This window comes from Dasypus novemcinctus, chromosome 23 (genome assembly GCF_030445035.2).
Source record: "Dasypus novemcinctus isolate mDasNov1 chromosome 23, mDasNov1.1.hap2, whole genome shotgun sequence".
In the NCBI taxonomy this organism is placed as follows: Eukaryota; Metazoa; Chordata; class Mammalia; order Cingulata; family Dasypodidae; genus Dasypus; species Dasypus novemcinctus.
Window position 1 is genome coordinate 9,170,264 of NC_080695.1, and position 21,587 is coordinate 9,191,850.

Genomic DNA, 21,587 nt, shown 5'->3' on the forward strand with positions numbered 1-21,587 from the left:
TCCCACATTAACAAGTCCTTCCTTAGTGTGGTATACATCTGTTACAAATGATGAACACATTTTGGAGCATGCCACTAAGTGTGGATTATGGTTTACATTATAGTTTAAACTCTCCCACACAATTTTGTTATTTATGACAAGGTATATAATGGCCTGTATCTGTTATTGCAAAGTCATTCGGGACAATTCCAATGTTGCAAAAATGCCTCCACATTACACATATTTTTCCCTACTCTCTCCCCTTGGAACCTCTGGTAGCCACTTCCTCCACATCAATGGTAAAAATTCTTCCATTGCTAGAAAACAATAAGTCTATAGTAGAGTAACAGTAAGTCCATCATTCATTTCCCAACCTGAGAATCCAGGGATGGTTATGCCCAGTCCACCTCTAATTGAGAGAGGGATTAGATCCCATGGGGCAGATGGATGGGACTATCTTGCTTACAGTTTAAGACTCTCTCTGTTCCTTGGTATGGTTATTGTCCATAATCACCTCCTTCTTAGTTGTCCTAGGTAAGACAAATGAACTGGAGAGTAGGTGTTACAACTCTGTTCAGAGATTCAGGAGCCAACTGGCACATGGAAAGCCCAAAGATTTAAGTCTTTTGGGAATAAACCTATCAACTTTAGTACTAACTATAGGTTCAAATATAAGGGGCAGAAGAGCCATGTGTAGGGAAACCACAACTGAGTCCAACTCTGTCACAGTTTGCCATAAATGCCACAGTAGGGCCAAATGGCAGGGTGCCAAACTCCTGAGCTGTTAGCCCTACCTATAGTGTCTGGATATCTCCAAAGCCCTCATAAGCTCTGCTATTTGAGGCAATATTTACTATGAGCCTCCAGACTCACTTTGTAGTCTCTTAGCCGTATAAACTCATTTGTGTTTATCCTTTCCCTCTTTTGGTCAAAGTCTTTTTCCAGTTGCATTGCTAATTGGTGCTTGGTAGTAATCCCTCAGTGCCAGGAAGGCTCATCCTTGGGAGTCATGTCCTATGCCAGGGGGAGGATAATGCATTTATATGCTGATTTTGGCTTAGAGAGAGGACACATTTGAGCAATAAGGAGGCCTTCAGGAGGTAACTCTTAGGCAACCTATAATACTAGGCTAAGTTTCAATTTCAAAAGTAAAGGTTCATAAGTACAGTCACCAAATTCAAGGACCTGTTAACAGTCCATCCTTCTTCACTAGTCACTGCCCCTGTACTCAGGGGATTCTTGCTGTCCCATTAGAGAATGTGGCAGAGCTCCCCAGGATGGGAATTAGGTGTTCTTTTGGTTATTGTGTGGATTTCCACCCACCATGACAATACTCCATAGACACTTGAACGCTTTCATATTCCTTATAGGTATGCCCCAGGTGAACCTCCTCCCATGCCCCATCACTGACATTCTGCACAAGTTATCCTTCCCTGCCACAGTTGTAACCATTCTGTGATCCAAAACTTCAAAAATGAAGCCAACAGAATAAATGAATAAAATAAGAAAATGAAGTAATCATGATAGTTTTAAAAATAACAAATAAAATACAAAAAATTAAAAAGAATTTGAAATATTTTTTTTTAAATTTTGGCATATGTCTTTCAATACTATAAGATCTATTGTCTTGTATGTACAGTGACATTTTCTTCCACTTATTCCCCCAGTGTCTTACTTTTTTCATTTCATCTTCAAATAAGCTTTAAGTTACAGAAAAGTCACATACAGAATATAGGGGATTCCCATATACCCAACATCCTCCCTCTTTCCCCCTTTCTCCTATTAATAACATTTTTACATATTGGTGGTACATTTGTTACAATTGATGTACAAATATTGAAGCATTGCTACTAACCATGGTCAATGATTTACATTATGGTTTATATTTTGGACCATACATGTTTATAAATTTTGATGAAATTTAACATGGCCTGTATCCATCATTGCAAGAGCATGTAGAACAATCTGATGCCCCCAAATGTTTTATGCTCCATATATTCTATTCCTCCCTCCCTCTCCCCTCAGGGCCCACAGCAACCACCAAGCTTCACTCCATGAAAACAAGATTTATAGTTATTTGCAACAACATTGAGGGCTTGATATACTGGTCTCTCCTCCTCTATTAGGCACTGCCTATGCTCTCAAGACATTCTCACCCCTCTATTTGAAAACATAACACAACTCCCCAAGAAGGGAGTCCAGCACCTTCCCATTCATTGTGGGTCTCCACCCACTGATACAATGCACTATGACAGGATGAACACTCACATACTCCCTGGAAACCTGCCCCAGGTGCACCCTGTCCTGCATGTGCCCCACATTGAACACCCTAAACTAGAAACCTTTCCCTGCCATGTTTGCCCCAAAAACGTTCCCAATATTGTAGCTTCAGCCACATACCCACAAATCCCCAGAGTTCATTGGCTCCCTCCCCTGAACCTCCCCCCAGTTCCATGGACAGTGCAACCCATCCCACCTTACCCCCCTCATAGGCCAGCACCACCAAACCCAATGGCATCACTGCAGCACTGTCATGCCCATCCACTGCACAACTATACCCTTCCACTTTACCATAGATTATGCCCATATGGGCATTGGCTCATGACCCTCTACTCTCTCTCTGTCTCCTGTAAACCTGTCTTTGAGACTGTATCTCTTTGAATCTGCTCAGTTTGCTTAATTCATATCAGTGGGATCATGTAATATTTGTCTTCAGTACTTGGCTTGCCTCACTCAACATAAGATCTTCAAGGTTCATCCATGTTATTTCATGTGTTAATACTGCATTCCTTCTTACAGCTGAGTAATATTCTATTGTATGTATATACCAGAGTTTGCTTATCCATTCATCTGTTGATGGACATTTGGGTTGTTTCCAACTTTTGGTAATAGTGAATAATGCCACTGTGAACATTGGTGTGCATTTATTTGTTCAAGTCCCTGCTTTCAGTTCTTCTGGACATATACCCAGTAGTTGGATTGCTGGATCATATGGCAGTTCTGTAGTTAGCTTCCTGAGGAACCACCAGACGGTCCTCCACAATGGTTGCACCATTCTGCATTCCCATCGGCAGTGGATAAGTGCTTCCATTTCTCCATATCCTCTTCAACACTTGTAGTCCTGTTTTTTTAATAGCTGCCAGTATAATGGGTATAAGATGATATCTCATTGTAGTTTTGATTTGCATTTCCCTAATAGACAGTGATGTTGAGCATCTTTTCATGTGCTTTTTAGCCATTTGTATTTCTTCTTTGGAAAAGTGTCTATTCAAATCACTTGCCCTTTTTTTTTTTAATTTATTGAAATATATCACTCATACATAAACATAAAGTGTATAATAGTTGTGAACTTACAAAATAAACATAAATAACATCAAACAAACATATATAACATCTCACCCTACCACCAATAACTTGCATTGTTTTTAAAATTTTTAACTAATGATTAAAGAGCATTGTCAAAATATTACTACTAAACAAAGTAGTTTTCCCCTAATCAATCCAATTGTTATTATCTTTATATTATTTATATATAAACAGACATAAACAATTAAGTGTATAGTAAAAGTCGTGAACTTAAAAAGCAAACATGCACAACATCATATAGGGGTCCCATAAATCAACCCTCCACCAACATCTTGCATCGTCATGAGACGTTTGTTACAAACTATGAAAGAACAGTCAAAATCTTACTACTAATCATAGTCCTTATCTTACATTTGGTGTGTTTTTTCCCCAACCCACCCTATTATTATTTTTTAAATATATATTTTTATAACAGAAGTTGTAAACTTATGAAACAATCATGCACATGTGCAGAATTCCCAAACAACACCCCTCCATCAATACACCACAAAGTGGTGTGTCATTTGCTACAGATAAAATAATATCATCTGATTTTTACCATGTCCATAGTGTACATTCGGCTCACATTTTCCATACAGTCTCAGTATCAACACAGTACATCTTTTGCATAGATGCAAGAGTATTATATTATTACTACTAACCACAGTTCATAGGTCACTCCACCTATATTTTTCCCAAGCCTCTCCACATTCCCATCACCCTGCAATAGTGATGTGCATTTTTTCTAGCTAACAAAGGACACTCTTGGATCTGTACCATCAACCACAATTTTCACCTGCCTCTTGGTTTACTGTGCTATCCAGTTCCTAGATTATTCTCAAGCATTCTGTCAATTGGTACTTACATAACTAGACTACCATTTTCAGTCACGTCCCCATTTATAAACTAGCTGTTACTCACTGTGTGTTACCATCCACTCTATACATTTCCACAATTTTACAGTAAAGCTAATTAAAACTTCTACATACATTAAACACCAGTAGTCCATTCAGTCCTTCTCTTATCTCCTTTAAGAATCCACCACCTACCACCAGGTCTTGAAGATATTTTCCAATAATTTCTTCTAGAAGTTTTATGGTTATTGCTTTTATTTTTAGTTCTTTGATCCATTTTGAGTTAATTTTTGGAAAAGGTGTGAGATAGGGGTCCTCTTTCCTTCTTTCAGCTATGGATGTCCAATTTTCTCAGCACCATTTGTGGAATGGATTGGTCTGCCCGAGCTGTGTGAGTTTGACAGGCTAGTCAAAAATCACTTGACCATAGCTGTGAGGGTCTGTTTCTGAACCATAAATTTGATTCCATTGGTCTATTGTGTCTGTTTTTAGGCCAGTACCATGTTGTTTTTACCACTATAGGTAGGTTTTATGATTTAAAGCCAGGAGATGAGGGTTCACGTTTCATTTTTATGATGTTTCTGGCTATTCAGTACTCCTTACCCTTCTAAATAAATTTAATGATCATGTTTTCAAGTTTTTCTTTTATGCTGCTGCTACTTTTTTCAAGATTGCATTAAGTCTGTATATCAATTTGAGTAGAATTGACATCTTAATGATATTTAATCTTCCAATCCATGAGCACTGAATTTATTCCTGTTATTTAGGGGGTTAGGGTTTTTTGATTTGTTTTAACATTGAGTTGCAGTTTTCTGAATATAAGTGCTTTACATCATCGGTTGTTTATTCCTGACTATTTGAGTTTTATCTGTCATATTTTATTTTCACCACTCTTTTGACACTTTTAGTTACTTTTATTGATATAATCTTTATTTCTAGTCTCTTTTCCAGTCCTCTCTCCTGTCTTTTCTTTTCAGGCTCTAGCGTACCCTTTAGTATTTCCTGAAATTCTGGTCTGTAGCTTAGAAATTCTCTCAATTTCTGTTTATCTGTGAATATTCTAATTTCACCCTCACTTTTGAAAGACAGTCTTGCTGAATATAAGATTCTTAGCTGGAAGTTCTTCTCTTGTAGCATCTTAAATATATCAGACCACTGTCTTCTTGCCTCCATAGTTTCTGGGGAGAAATCAGCACTTAATCTTATTGGATATCCCTTATATATTATGCATTGCTTTTCTCTGGCTGCTCTCAGAATTCTCTCTTTGTCTTTGGCCTTTAACATTCTGATGAGTATGTGTCTTGGCATTGGTCTATTTGGATTTTTTCAGATGGGAGTATGTTGTGCTTCTTGGAGAGGGATATCTATGTCCTTCAATAGGGTTGGGAAATTTTCTACCATTATTTCTTTAAATATTCCTTCAGCCCCTTTTCCCGTCTATTCTCCTTCTGGGACACCCATGACAAACATATTTGCATGTCTTTTGCTGTCATTTAGTTCCCTGAGACCTTGTTCAAGTTTTTCCATTCTTTTCTTCATCTGTTCTTTTGTATGTTCACTTTCAGAGGCTATTTCTTCAAGCTCACCAATCCTTTCTTCTGCCTCTTCAAATCTGCTATTATATGATTCCAATGTTTTTTAAATTTCATTGATTGCACCTTTCATTCCCATAAGATCTGCTATTTTTTTATGTATGCTTTCAAATTCTTCTTTGTGCTCATCCAATGTTTTCTTAATATCCTTAATCTCTTTAGCCATCTCATTGAATTTATTAAGGAGATTTGTTTGAACATCTATAAATAGTTGTCTCAACTCCTTTATGTCATCTGGAGGCTTATCTTGTTTCTTTAACTGGCCCATAGCTTCCTGTTTCTTTGTGTGGATTGTAATTTTTTGTTGGTGTCTTCACATCTGGCTTACTAGAGTATTTATTCTGGGTGCAGTTTTTCGCTTTAGTTTAAGCCTTTCTATCATTTCTCCCTTGCTGGTTGTGCAATAGGAGCCAAGCATGTAGTTGGTGCTGTAAGCTTTGGGGGCTCAAGCTGCCGTCATTGCACCAGGGACCAGTGAAGCTTCTTCTACCTTTCTCCTATGCCAGGAGTAGGGACAGAGTCACAGCTGTGTGGAATAATCCACATGCAGGCCTAGACTGTAGCTGCCAAGAGAGACTTGATGAAGCTTCACATCCCTGTCTCCCCTGCCTGGGGCAGGGATGGAGCTGCAGGTGTGGGCAGCAATCTATGCAGTGTGGGTCCTACAATGACCACAGTTGCCCTGGTAGACTTCTGATTTTCAGTCTATACCAGCCAGAGTTCCCTGCAGTTACCTGTATAGGCTGGTGCAGGGCTCCTCAGCCTCTTCCCTGCCAGAGGTGGGGCTGACGCCTAGGCAGGGTGCAGGCTGATCTGCGTGAAAGAGTTTCAGTCAGCCCGGCTTCCCCTCAGGCTGGGCACTTGCCTATTTTTTAAATGGGTTGTCTTTTTATTTTTAAGGTGTAGGATTTCTTTTTATATTATATATTTTAGGCCCCTATCAGATATATGATTGCCAAATATTTTCTCCCATTTAGTACGCTGCCTTTTCACTTTTTTGACAAACTCCTTTGAGGTGCAAAAGTTTTTAATTTTGAGGAGGTCCCATTTATCTATTTTTTCTTTCATTTCTCGTGCTTTGGGTGTAGAGTTCGTGAATCATTTCCTAATACAAGATCTTATAGATGCTTCTCTACATTATCTGCTAAGGTCTTTATTGTCTTGGCTTTTATATATTTAGATCTTTGATCATCTTGAGTTAATTTTTGTGTAAGGTTTGAGATGGTGTTCCTGTCTCAGTCTTTTGGATATGGATAATCTAGTTCCCAGGCACCATTTGTTGAAGAGGCCATTTGAGTGGGCTTGGTGATCTTGTCAAATATCAGTTGACTGTATATGTGAGGAGCTATGCAGTTCTATTGGTCAGTATATCTATCCTTATGCCAACGCCATGCAGTTTTGACCACTGTAGCTTTGTAGTATGTTTTAGAGTCAGGTAGTGTGATTCCTCCAATTCCGGTTTTCTTTTTCAATATGTCTTTGGCTATTCAGGGCCCCTTGCCCTTCCAAATAAATTTCACGGTTAGCTTTTCCAATTCAGTAAAAAATGCTGTGGTAATTTTTATTGGGATTGCGTTAAATCCATAAATCAGTTTGGGTAGGATAGACATCTTAATGATGTGTAGTTTTCCTATCCATGAACAGGAAATATTCTTCCATTTATTTATGTTTTCTTTGATTTCCTTCAACAGTGTTGTGTTTTCTGTGTACAGGTCATTCACATCTTTAGTTAAAATTATTCCTAGGTATTTGATTCTTTTATTTGCTATTGTAAAAGAGATTTTTTTTTCTTGATTTCCTCCTTGGATTTTTCATTATAGGTGTACAGAAATGCTACTGATTTTTGCACATTAATCTTATAACCTGTCATTTTCCTGAATTCATTTATAAACTCTAGAAGCTTTGTTGTAGATTTTTCAGGGCTTTTGAGGTAGAAGATCATGTCATCTGCAAATAGTGAAATTTTTACTTCTTCCTTTCCAATTTGGATGCCTTTTATATCTTTTTCTTGCCAAAGTAGTCAAGCAATTACTTCTAACAATGTTAAATAAGTGGTGATATCGGGCATCCTTGTCTTCTTCTAGATCTTAGAGGGAAAGGTTTTAGGATCTCACCATTAAATATGTCAGCTTTGGTTTTTTCATATATACTCTTTATGGTGTTGAGGAAGTTTCCTTCTATACCCATCTTTTGAAGCATGTTTTTCAGGAAACGGTGCTATGTTTTGTCAAATGCTTTTTCTGCATCTATAGAGATGATCGTGTGATTTTTTTCTTTTGATCTGTTTGTGTGGTGTATTACATTGACTGATTTTCTTATGCTGAACCATCCTTGCACACCAGGGATGAAACACACTTAGTCATGGTGTATAATTTGTTTGATATTGTTGAATATGATTGGCAAATATTTTCCTGAGTATTTTAGCATCTAGATTCATTAGAAAGATTGGCCTATAGTTTTCCTTTCTCATGGTGTCTTTGTTTGACTTTGGTATTAGGGTGATGTTGGCATCATAGAGTTAGGCAGTGTTCCCTCCAATTCTGTTTTTTGGAAGATTTTAAGCAGGGTTGGTGTTAGTTCTTTCTGGAATATTTGATAGAATTCGCCTATGAAGCCTTTTGGACCTGGGCTCTTCTTAACTGGGAGGTTTTTGATGAGTTATGCAATCTCATTACGTGTGATTGGTCTGTTGAGTTCATCCATTACTTCTTTTTTCAGTGTAGGCTGCTTGTGTGATTCTCAGAATTTGTGTGTTTCCTCTAAATTATCCATCTCTTTGGCAAACAATTTTTCAAGGCATCCTCTTATGATAGTCTTTATTTCTATGGCTCAGTGGTGATATTCCCATCCTCGTTTCTTATTTTATGTATTTGTATCATCTCTCTTTTTTTCTTTGTTAGTCTAGCTAAGGGTTTGACCATTTTATTAATCTTCTCAAAGAACCAGCTTTTGGTTTTGTTCATTTTTACTACTGTTTTCTTATTTTCAATTTCATTTAGCTCTCCTCTAATCTTTGTTATTTTCTTCTTTCTACTTCCTGTGGGGTTAATTTGTTGTTCTTTTGCTAATTCCTCCAAGTGTGCAGTTAGGTGTTTGATTTTTGCTGTTTCTTCTGTTTTAATATGGGCATTTATGGCTATGAATTTCCCTCTCAATACAGCCTTTGCTGCATCCTATAAGTTCTGCTATGCTGTCATTTTCATTCATTTCAAGGTAGTTACTGATTTCTTTTATAATTTCCTCCTCAATCATTATTGTCTAAAAGTGTGTTTTTTAACTTCCATATCTTTGTGCCAAATCACTTTTCTTTCTAAATTAATTGTTGTTCAGTGGTCTATCGTGGAAAATGATCCATATGCATGCAAGAAGAATGTATATCCAGCTTTATTTGGGTATAATGCTCTATATATGTCTATTAGGTCCAGATCCTCTAATGTATTATTCAAGGTTTTTGTTTCTTTATTGATTCTCTGTCAAGATGTTCTGTCTAATGATGATAATGGTGTATTAAAATCCTCCACTATAATTGTAGAGGCGTCTATTTCTCCACTTTTTTCAATATTTGCTTCATGTATTTTGAGGTGCCGTGGTTAGGTGCATAAATATTTATGATTGTTCTTTCATCTTCATAGATTTCCCCTTTTATTAATATATAGTATCCTTCTTTGTTCTTTTTCTCTTATAATAGTTTTGCATTTAAAGTGTATTTTGTCCAATATTAGTGTAGCTATTCCCATTCCTTTCTGTTAATTTTTTTTTGTGTTAAATTGTTTGCTAACCATTCACTTTCAGCTTTCTTGTGTCCCTGGGTCTAAGGTGAGTTTCCTGTATACAGCATCCATTCTGCCAATCTGTGTCTCTTGATTGGAGAGTTTAAGCCGTTAATATTCAATGTTATTACTGTCAAGGACTACATTAGCCATATTTTCTTTGGGTTTATGTATGCCATTTGTTGTTTTTATTTCTATTTTTATCTTTTTAGTTATTCTTACACTATCCTTCAACTCTCTTTCTCCTGTTTTTTCCTTTCAACTTGCAGAACTCCCTTTAGTATTTCTTGAAGGGCAGGTTTCTTATTGACAAACTCTCTTAATTTCTGTTATCTGTGAATATTTTGAACTCTCCCTCATTTTGCATGCCAGCTTTGCTTGACAGACAATTCTTGGCTGGAAGATTTTTTTCTTTTAGCACTTTAAGTATGTTATACCACTTCTTTCTGGCCTCCATGGTTTCAGATGAGATCAGCACTTAGCTTATCAAGCTTCCCTTATATGTGATGGATCTCTTTTTTCTTACTGCTTTCAATATTCTCTCATCTTGAACACTGACCAATTTGACAAATCTATGTCTTGGGATAGGCCTTTAGGATTTATACTGTTTGGGGTGTGCTGTACTTTCTGGACATGGACATCCATGGCCCTCAATAGGGTTGGGACATTTTCAGCCATTATTTCCTCTAATACTCCTTTTGCCCCCTTTCCCTTCTCTTCTCCCTCTGGGATGCCTATAATGCATATGTTTGTACATTTTGTGTTGATATCCAAGTCCCTAAGTCCTTGCTGAATTTTTTAAAATCTTTTTATCTATCTGTTCTACTATCCATCTAATTTCAAACGTACTGTCTTTCATGTTGCTGATTCTTTCCTCTGCCTATTCGAATCTGTTGTTATGTGTTTCCAGTGTATTTTTGATTTCTCGAATTGTGCTATTCATTACCATCATATCCGTTATCTTTTTATGTATGCTCACAATTTCTTCAGTATGTTCTCCCAGTGTCTTCTTAATATCCTTACTCTCTTCTTTCACTTCATTAATTTGGTTCATGATATTTGTTTGGACATCTGATTAGTTGTTCCATGTTCTGCATCTCCTCCTGTTTTTTCAGTTTGTTCTTTAGACTGGGCCATATCTTCTTGGTATGGTTTTTAATTTTTTGTTGGTATCTAGGCTTCTGTTTATCTTTTTTTATTATCTTTTTTTTAAAGGTACATAGATCACATAAAATGTTACATTAAAAAATACAAGCAGTTCCCATATACCCCACTCCTCCCACATCAACAACGTCGTTCATTAGTGTAGTACATTCATTGCATTTGATGAATACATTTTGGAGCACTGCTACACATCATGGATTATAGTTTACATTGTAGTTTACACTCTCTCCCAGTCCACTCAGTGGGTAATGGCAGGATATATAATATCCTGCATCTGTTCCTGCAGCATCATTCAGGACAACTCCAAGTCCTGAAAATGCCCCCATATCACACCTCTCTTTCCCTCTCCCTGCCTTCAGCCACTCCTGTGGCCAGTCTCCACATCAATGATATAATTTCTTCCATTGCTAGAGTCACAATGATTCTATAGTAGAATACCAGTGAGTACACTCTAGTCTCTATTTTATTCCTCCATCCTGAGGACCCTGGGTTGGTGATGCCCACTTCACCTCTAAATTGAAAGGGGGCTTAGAGCCCACATGGCTGATGGATGGGATTCTCCTGCTTGCAGTCATAGACTCAGTTCCTTGGTGTGGTGGTTGACCATCCTTACCACCTTGTTAGCTGACCTAGGTCATCTGTTTATCTTGATGGATTTATTTAGTTGGTTAGCTTCTCTTAAATAAACTCTAGTGTATATTTTGTTGCAATTTGTGTATGGGGGGGCTAAGGTTTCACTTTGACACTTCATTCATCTTATTTTGTTTCCTTTCTGTTGAGTTCCCTTGAAAAAAATTAGGACAGAAAAGGAAAGAGATAAGAAGAGAAAAAGAATAATAGTAGTAATAATTTTTTAAAAAGGTAGAAGAGAAGCTGTACAAGACCTCAGAAAATAATTAACACAAGTAAAGAATCATAAGAAGTACAGAGGAATAAGAATTAAAAAGTGGAATAGAAAAAAATAAAACAAAACAAAATAGAGAAAAAATATATTTACTGAATTATAAGGCCAGAATGATGAGAAGAGAGGAAATGAAAAAATAAAAGAGGAAAGAAAAATAAACCAAAAGATAAAAAGTAAAAAAAGAAAGAAAACAAAAAAGGAGTGAGAGAAATTAAAAAAAAAAAAAAGATCAAATAAAAAGAGGTGGGATGCATGAAAAACAACAGAAATCAGAAGATAGAAAAATGAAAGAAAGAAAAGAAATGACATTGGTAGAAAAAGATCAGTAAAAGAAAAGAAGAGGGGGCAGGGAAACAAAGAAAGGGGGAACACAACAACAACAAAAAACAACCAAGGATAAACAGTCTTTCCTCGTAGGCTCCTAAGGAGCTTCTCAGGCTGCCGCTGTTCATCAGTCAATCACCCTGCAGCCTGCCCTCTGTAGGTAATATATCGGGTTTTTAGTGAGTAAAGTAAGAGGTAGAAGAAAAAAAAGAAACCTTTTTACAAAAAATAACAGATACAAGAAAACCTGCAACAAAAAGAATGTCTGTATGTTCCCTGCCATAAGGTAGCAGCTGGATGCCTGATAACCCAGTGGATCACTTCTCTACTTCTCTTAAGGAGAACTGGGGAATCGAACCAGGGACCTTGTATATGCAAGGCAGGAGTTCCTCCACTGAGCTCAGTTGTCTCTCTCGGTTAATTAGTCTTCAGAGCGCTCTCTGCCCCTTTCCCCAGGTGTTTTTTAGTTCCACAGCTTGCTAGAGTCCTGCATATTAGGAGCCTATCCCTGCCCCCTCTCTAATCTAGTTGCTCTCTCTCCCCAGGCAGGTGGGCATGACAGCCTGCCTGAGCAGATCCCCCCTCCTCTCTCCCCATTGGATCAGGATCTCTTTCGACATTTAAATGGAACTCATCACAAAGAAACAACTCTCTACCCTCTGCCAGACTCCTCTTCCTCCCAGGGAACACTCCCTCCCAGCCAGTTGGCAGCAGTGAGCCAGGGGCACTGAGGTTACTTGCACTGAGGGTGAGGTATATGTGCTATTTCCAGCCACAGGGGTGAGCAAGTCACAGTGTTCCTTTGGCTTCTTTATCTTTCCATACGCTCCTAGATGACTTAGGGCACTTCCCGTCCTGTATATATCCAAAGCAGCTCCTTTAGATAGGTCCCTGCCTTCTTTCCACTTTTTTTTCACTGAGAGGTTCAGACTCTGCCTACCTGCTTTGGTGCCATTTTCCTGGAAGCCCATTATTTATTTTGATACTTGCTTAAAAGTTCCTCTGTTTGGCCAATGGGAAGCCCTTCCAACTAGTTTCTGTGTTCCTTCAACATATCCCCATCTTTCTTTGAGAGCTTCCTTATTCTCTGTCACAACAGGATTTCTTGACTCATTTTGTTCTCTCCTAGACATTTCTCCAAGGAACATTGGTTCCTTTCAGTGGAGAGTGGTACTTAGAAACCATGATCCAGGCACTAGTATGCTCATTACTCCTGGGATGTCACTACTCCCTGGCCCTGTCAGTGGACACAGCCAGGAAAGACACATTTAGAGGCACACCTATTTACATCTCTAGTATTTCTCCATCTGTCCACATATACTGAAAAGCATTATACCAGGGCCTTTGACACAATTCAGTACCACCAGGTTCATTCAAATTCTCCCTCTTTCCACATTTATACAAATCCTTCTCTGACAGCAAGAAACCTGGATCCAGTATCCTCCCTGTAGTTACCTATTTGCTGCATTCCCCCATATGTGGATGCCTTCTTCACCCAGGCCTGATCCCTACCAGGTGGCCTTCTTACCCAGCTCTGGGAGGGAAGGAAGAAGACTGCCCCTAAAATGTGAACATGTAAACTTGGATTAACAAAGTCTCTACCTTCCTCCCAATGGTATAAGGATTTTAAAATACCTTAATTCCAATCAAACCATAATTGTTATTGTGTCCAGAATTGTAATTCACTTTGTTTTTTATATATCCCCAAAGGTAGTAACAATTTTTAGCATCTTTTGTCATAGTCAGAGATTATTTAGATTTTACCACACATTTACCCTTTTCTCTGGTCACCATTCCTGCCTGCATTTTCCCTCTGGGTTCAGGTACCTTTTCCTTCAAGTATCTTTTAGTTATGCTTTCATGAAAGGTTTATGAATGATAAGCTTTCCCATGGTGTGGTTTGGGGGGAGGGGTTGGAAATACCTTAATTTCAATGCTATTCTTTGAGTGATAATTTAACACTCTAATTATAGGCATTATCTCTTAAAAGTTCAAAGATAAGATCCCACTCTCTTCTGGCTTCTGTTGTTGATGCTGAGAAGCTTACTTTCTGACTAGTTGTTATATCATTGTAGATAATCTAGTGTTTTAAGATCTGTTAGTCTTTTATGTTCTGGAGTTGGCTATGATACATCAGTACTGGGTTCTTTTTAAATCCTATTCAGGATTTGTTAAGCATTTTGAATCTTTTGAGTATTGCCTCTTTACTCACCCCCCATTCTCACCTGCTGGAGTCCTTATTAGATATAGGACACAGCTTCTCATTCTTTCTATATTTTTTAGCATTTATTTCGTATTTTTCATCTCTTTATCTCTCTCTGTTGCATTCTAAGTAATATCCTCAAATCTAGCTTCTAGTATGTTAATTCTTTGTTGACCTGTGTTTAATCTTCTTTTTAATCTATTCATTGAGTTCTGAATTTTAATGGGAAATTTTTTTCATGTTAAACAGCTGTTAGTTATTTCTTCAAATCTGCCTTTTAAAAATAGTAGCTTATTCTGAACTTCTACTTCCAATACATTCTTTGTCTTTAACTATTTTTGTACATCCGTTTTTCAGTCTCCAAATGTTCGTAATCATTTGAACATACTGATTTTCAAACTCTCAAATAATTTTAATCCTAAATTTTGTGTTTTCTTCTTCTAGGCCTTCCAAACCTAAAAGAGGGCTGGCCCATAGTTATCAAGTTTTTCAGGGAGATGTTTTCTTTCTACCCACCCCCACCCCTGCCAACCCAGCATCAGGCCTGGGGGGGCAAGCCCCTCCCTCTGCTTGCCAGTGGAGTTTCTCTGGTTCTCCTTTTATGGAGGTTACAGCCCTTTATTGGTCTCAGTTTTATTTAGAGAGTGCGAGGGACTTTGTGTTCTATGCCTTTTCTCCAGTGGGCCAAAGGCCCAAGTCCCATCCCTCTGTGCATTAAAACCATTCCCATTTCAGTGTCTTAGTTTGTTAAAAGCTGCTGGGAGTAATATACCAGAGATGGGTTGGCTTTTGTAATGGGAATTTTTTAGGTGAAGTGCTTACGGTTCTGAGGCTGTGAGCATATCTAAATCTAGGCATCATCAGAGGTGCTGTCTCCTTGGAGCTCAGCTGCTGGCATCCTGGACCCCTGCCAGGTGGCAAGGCACCATGGTGGTCCTGCTGGGAGCTGCTGTCTCCTCCAGGCTCCCTTCTCCTGCGCTCAGCCATGGGTGACCAGGCACATGACAGGACATTGGCTCATCTCTCCTGGCTCTCCTCTGTCTCTCCGGCTTTTATCCTGTGTGTGTGGCTTTTTAGTCCTCTGTTTAGAAAGGGCTCCAGTAAAAGGATTAAGACCCACCCTGGACCCTACAATTCACTCAGGGGACCTTAACTGAAGTGATCTAATCAAAAGGTCCCATCTAATGGGTTTGCAGGCACAGTAATGAGTTCACTTTAAGAACGTGATTTTCTGGGGTCCACGAAAGACTAATCTAGCACAGTTAATGAGAATGACGGCGCACCCAGGGTAGCTCCAGCCGGTTTCCACTATGTCTGGCCTTCGGACACTTACCTTGCTCCCTTGAGTGCCAGTTCCGCATGCAAGAGGACATTTGTGTGCTGCTTCCTGCATTTCTCTGGCTTTCGGAGCCGGAGGCTTCTCGAGTTCTCTAGCCTGCCATATTGCCAGAACTAGGAGTCCCTCAGAAATGTCTTCTTGAGCTATTTTGAAATTAACTCAACAAGTCAAAAATTTGGGCAATTTTGTAGATGGTTAAAACTTCAAAACCAAAAGAGAAAAACATTTTTCCCTGAAGTTTACTCTCTGAATCATTTGTGTTTCGTATTCCTAGAGAGTAGGCCTTCATCTGAAAAAGGAAGCTCCGTTCAAGCTCCAGAAGGTAAGGACTTGTCCCCAGATCTTTGGCAAATAGGGTTTCATTCCTCAGTGCTTTGATCCGTGGTGCCATGCCACTGCAAAGCCGAGCCCACGTGCCATGTGGGAGTGCCACGTGAATGGGGGCGCTTTCCTCTTCAAGGGTCTGCATCGGTCCATCAGCAGATGGCTACCCCGGTCTTATGTCGCGGTGATTCATTTTCTTCAGATTGAGCAAATTGTTCTGGTTTTCAATCATATATTAAGTTGCCCCAAGAAATTTCTGTGGTCTGTTCTGTCAGAAGTTAATATAAATATTCATTTATTGGCCAAACCCATCCTGCTTTTACTTGAGGCATTGCCTACTAACCCGGAAGGCATTTCTCAGCAGGGTGTGCCTTGACTGCTCGGGTGTCTCTGAGACACTTCACTGCCAGAAGGCCAGGCTTTCAGTTTTCACAAACTCAGGCCAACCACACCCCGACCCACCTCAGTGTTAGCTCATCCCAACGCCCACGCCGCCTCTGTCCAGGAAAAGAACATCTGCCCTCTCCCTTCTCTGTCCCACCCTTCTCCACGTGCCACCTTCCTGACCTCCCCACATCCTGGGCATCGTCCTTCGACCTGTCCATGGGAAAGGCACCATGTGCCAGTCCCTGAATACACACAGTGTGCACAACCAAGCCTTTGGAGGGGAAGATACATAGCGCAGGCCTTGGGGCCACAGCCTGGGCCTGAGTCCCATCCGGGCCTCTCACTAGCAGTGTGGCTTTAGGCAAGGCATTTGGCTCCATTTTCTTTTCTTTCTGTTCACGTGCACCCAGAGGCTTTGGCACTTATTTTCTTTAACTGAAAAGCATGAGTAACTGTACGTATCTTGCAGCGCTGTAGACTGAAGGAGAACCTTTTGCTACGTCTACTCCTCTAAGGCCCACACAGGGCCCTGCTCTCTGGAGGTTGGGTTCTTCCCAGATTAAACCTCCCCTGAGAGCTCCGGGCTCCTCTGCCCACTTGTGCCATGGTCTGTTGTCTTCTGGGCATGCCCAGTTGAGCCCCTGGACCAGGCAGGTTCCAGAGATGCCCCTACGGTCCAGCTTTCCTCGAGACTGTCACTGTGGCAGACGCCGTCTCCTAGCTGGTCCTTTGCCCAGTTCCAACCAGGCCTTCAGCGCTGCGGTGGGACTCGCGCCCACGGGCCCACGCAGCCTGGCCCTGGGCTGGAAAACAAAGAGGAGCAGGGGTAAAGGAAGCCAGCCCTTTGACAGTTAACCCCGTACGAGCCTGGAGGTGATCGAATGGAGCTGGAAGTGGAGAGTAGAAGGCGGTGACGGGGTCCTTTCAGGTGGGGGAGAGCGTCTGGGGCGCAGTGACAGCAAGCAGAAGGGCTCCTCCCCAGACGCTTCGCGAGGAGGGAGAGATTTCTTTTCTTCCCTTTGCTCTGTTTTTCAGTCACCTCTTCTTGGCAGAAAGGTTTCCTTTAAATTCTGGCCGTCTTAAGTGCATCCAGAAGATTTCATTACTTAGTGGTCTCTTTAGTGAGTTATGGAATGAAAGATCCTAATCACTCGAAAGTTCCTGGGAAAAGCTGATGCTCAGATGTGGGTTAAGAGAATAAAAGAAAAAGCTTTTATGGGTATTTCTGGTTCAGGAACGCTTAGCTTAATTAGTAACCTTTGACTGCAGAACGCACAAAACATCTCTCTCTGCACTTTTATGGTGCACCGTAAAAAGGGGAAATGCAAATGCTATATGTTTCCATTTGCCACTTGTGTCTACCAGCTCCGTACCTCTGTAAACCCCTGCAGTCCGTGGCCATTTGCTGTGCTCTAATAGCCAAAATAACTTCCCGTCTTCTTAGGCTGCTCTGAGCAGGGCTTTCTGTAATGAAGATGTTAGTGGTAACACTCTGGATATATCCCAAAAATTTGAAGGGGGAGGAAAAGCCCAGTTAGTGCTCATCTGTGTGTAATAGGAGGAATTTTCTTAAAACGAACTGTTTCGGAGAGTGTTATGGGCTAATAAAATAACGCACAAGTCTGCTTGGTGCTGCAGTCGCTGTAACTAAAGAGCAGTGGAGGTGGAACCCAGCGTCCTTAGGCGAGACGCTGGCAGGCCTGAGGTCGTCAGCAGTGTCCACAGCGGTGTCAGCTGCGGTGACACATCCCTCGGTGAGGCCGGGGCGCAGCCACCTTCTCCGTACCTGACCGCACTTGGCGCCGAGGGACAGGTCTCAGCCGACGGTGGAAGGCGTGGGCTTTGTTTCAGTCTTTTGGTTTGCCATGTCCTGCCCTGGAGGCCATCCGACAGGGCCTGTGGGCCCTCTGCCTCCCTAATAGGCCGGGTCCAAGGCCTCTTCAATAAATTCCCCCTCGGGGTGCATTCTAGGGAAAACCTTGTCTCTGCAGACGAGTGTATCCACTTTCTCTTGTGGGAAGTTAAGAGAAGTGGAGACCCCATGCCTGGGGCGAGTCACCTTTCACCTGAGAACTCCCGGAAAGCAGCTTCTCCGGCCTGCTCAGGCGGAGCTGCTCCTGGCCGGCTCCTTCTCTGGCAGGACAGCGTTTGCGGGGTCCGGGGCCTCAGAGACGCCTCAGGAGTGGGAAGGGGGGCCCCATGGAGGGGCCCCAGTGCCGGGACCACAGGCCACATGCTCTCGGGGTGCCAGGGGCTCCGGCTTCCCAGGAGGGTTGGCTACAAAGACCTTCCTTTGAAGACAGGAGTGTGTCCACATGGAAAGGCTGTCCCCACATGTTCTCTAAATGTTCTGCTTCCCTGTGTATGAATTTCAGTGGGTTTTTCTCTCCAAGAGGCTTACAAGTGTTACAGACAGGGAACCAGGTGATATTCAAGTTTAGGGACATCTGGGATTACCGGAATAAGGTGTTCAGATCCCTAAGCACAACTGGGCCAAGCCTCATCCCTCCTGCTGACATTGGTAGGATAATCATGCCTTTAAAGCTTTGCCTTGGGGCTAGCGCGCCTTAGACGATTAACAGATGGAAGCCAAGATGACTAATTATAATAATAAGGCCATGGCGAGCACTTGGCCTCAGGAGGTCTGCATTCCCGGGATCACGGGATCACTGGATCACAGGATCACGTGGGCTCCAGTGGGAAGGCTGCATACTTGGGGAGAGCCCCGGAAAGTACCTGGGAGACCAGGCAGCTGCAGGCCGGGAACAGGCAGGCCCCGCCCCATCCTGAGCCTCAGTGGGGAGGCCCCGTGGGGGTGCCATGTCTGGGGACCCGGTGGGGCAAGTTCCTGCTGAGGACAAGCTGGTCACTGAGGGCAAGACCCCAGGGCCCTGGGGCCGGAAGCCAGTCTGGGTGTAAGCCTGGGCATGGTGTCAGATCGGCTCTCCCTGTCCCCTTCCTGGGAGCAGCAAGGAGTGACCTCGCCCAGCACAGGGGCCAGCGTCGTCTAGAGGGCAGGGTGGTCTCCTCTGCAGCAGGCTTCTTGGGGTCCTACCTGCTCCCCTCCTGCCCCCCAGCAAGCACAGGTGGAACAGGGCAGGGGAAGCGGGCAGCTGCAGCAAGGTTCAGGGACTCCCTCACATTGCCCCGGGGTGCCCTAAAAAGTTCTGCTTTCTTTTGTTTGTTTGTTTGTTTGTCTTCCCAAGATTGTCAGCCCTCCTTCCTGAGAGTGGGAAGCTTGTCAGTCCAGCCCCTGCCCTCACCTGGGCACTTAATCTGGCCAGGTGCACAGGACAGAGCTCAGAAAATGGCGGTAAATGGACAGGAGGGTCACCCCACAACTGCCAGCAGCCAGGACAGAAATAAACTCACAAGCCCAAGAGAGCCTCCACGTTTAAAAGCACACCTTCATTTCTTACCTGTCCAACCGGATCCCTGTTACCTCTGAAGATGGAAAGAAGTTCCAGCATGTTCCTCCTCCTGCAGGGTTCATAGGCCAAATGCTTTTTTTAAAAAAAAAGATTTTATTTTTTATTTATTTTTCCCCACCCCACTGCTTGCTGGCTGTCTGCTCTCTGTGTCCATTTGCTGCGTGTTCTTCTGTGTCTGCGTGTCTCCCTTTGTTGCATAATCTTGCTGCGCCAGATCTCTGCGGGCATGGGCTGTCAGCTCTCCATGGACGCAGACCAGCCTGCCTTCACAAGGAGGCCCTGGGACGTGAACCCAGGGCCTCTCATATGGTAGACGGGAGCCCAATCAGTTGAGCCACATCCACTGCCCGCCAAATGCTTTTTAATCTCATCCCTTCAAGGCCTGGAGTAGAGGGTTTCTAATCACTGATTCCCTCACCTCCTTTCCTCATTATGGACAAACGTCAGGCTGTTTGTGGCCCTTTTGATAATTCTGTCAGCGTTTCAATTGTAACAAGCCCTGGCTTTCTAGTTGAATCTCTTTTTCATAAGAGAAAGAAAGAGAGTGACATTGTTTTTGAATAGGCTGTCGCGCATGCAGAGGAGGGCTGTCACCACTTCTGATGGCCCCTTCAAGAACGACGCAGTCATCTGGGCAAATCTGCCGAGCTGGCCGTCCTTGGTGCTGGCGTAGCTCCTCTGTCTCAGCGTTTAGGTGCCATGGCGACAGGAGAGCGTGAAACTCATACTCAGATATCTCCGAATGTTGCTTGTTTGTCTGATTGTCCGTAATGACAGCCTTACAATCACTCTCCTCTCATGTTTCCAGCAAGCAGAGAATATCTGTAGAAGATGAAGGGTTTAAAGTGGCCTTTTGTTCATTAGTCTATCAGATCCTTTTAGATCCTATTATGGGACTTTTAAAACGACCACATGAGAAGAAAACACGCAGCCTAAGTGACAGCTCCAGTAGGAACAAGGGAAGCGTTTCACTACAAATGTCGTTTCTGAGAAATTGAGGTCAATGGATATATAAATTACAGCTGTCAAACCAAATTAAATTTTACGAAGTAATATTTTCCTATTTTTTGAAGACTGCTTCTGTGCTCCGATCCCTTTCTCCTCCTTCTGTGGGTGGGTTTTTAGATTTGCCTCTATGTTTCATGTTTCCAGTCATCAGCTTTTATATTCGTTTCCTTCATTCATTCGTCTATTCATGCAGCAAACATTTACTGAACACCTCCTGTTTTATGGGTTTCATGGTGTCAAGATGTTAGGTATTAGATTACAGAGATGAGACACTCGTAGTCCCCATCCCAAGGTATTTACAACTGGGGTGGGAGGAGGAGGAGATGCCAACTAACTGCTGATACAAATGAGACTCGTGAGAATTCTCAAAATAAATTGTTGCTAAGAGAGTTCAGAGAAGCCAACGAGTGCCCGACTCGAGTAATCAGGGCAGGCTCCATGTGGGAGGCATGCCTCGACTGGGCCTTGAAGGGACACTGGTATTGTGGTGGGGGTGGGGGCCGTGGGGGGCATTCCCAGCAGGGAGAAGGACTGAAAGGCGGCTTTAGGAGTGGCGCAGTGGGAAGGGCGAGGGGCTGCGTGCAGGGCGGTGTGTGCACGAAGTGATGGCAGAAGAGGCTGGAAGGTGAGCCAGGGCCCCGGGGCCGCCCCGAAGCCTGTCCAGACGCCTCCGTGGGAAACTGCAGCCCCCAGAGGGAAAGCGCGTGCCCCGCCCCTGGCTGCCACGGGCACTTCGCAGGCTTGTCTCCCGATCCCCTGGGAGGCAGCAGCCAGCGTCCGCTGCACTGCCCCGACTCTCACCAGCTGAACGTGGCGGCCAGTCCTCAGCTCAAACGCACCTGGCTTCAAGGCCAGTGCCGCGTCCATCACAGCCCCCGCGTCCTCCTGCGTTTCAGGAGTCCGGGAGAGTCCGCACATCAATTCCGCCGCGGGCACGGAGGCGTCGGCATTGCTGTTTGTCCT

General features: G+C 42.4%; 1 protein-coding gene across 5 annotated transcripts in view; it reads left to right on the forward strand.

The window, feature by feature from the left end:
* Positions 1 to 21,587, forward strand: part of SDK1 (sidekick cell adhesion molecule 1) — a 917,480-nt gene that overhangs the window by 771,774 nt on the left and 124,119 nt on the right. For 3 of the 5 annotated variants that reach the window (XM_058285708.1, XM_058285711.2, XM_058285710.2), the window contains exon 23: positions 15,749 to 15,796. The exons of the other annotated variants lie outside the window; for them this stretch is intronic. In XM_058285708.1, coding sequence (XP_058141691.1) covers positions 15,749 to 15,796 — 48 coding nt within the window. The remainder of the gene's footprint in view (positions 1 to 15,748; positions 15,797 to 21,587) is intronic. 5 annotated transcript variants of the gene reach the window in all.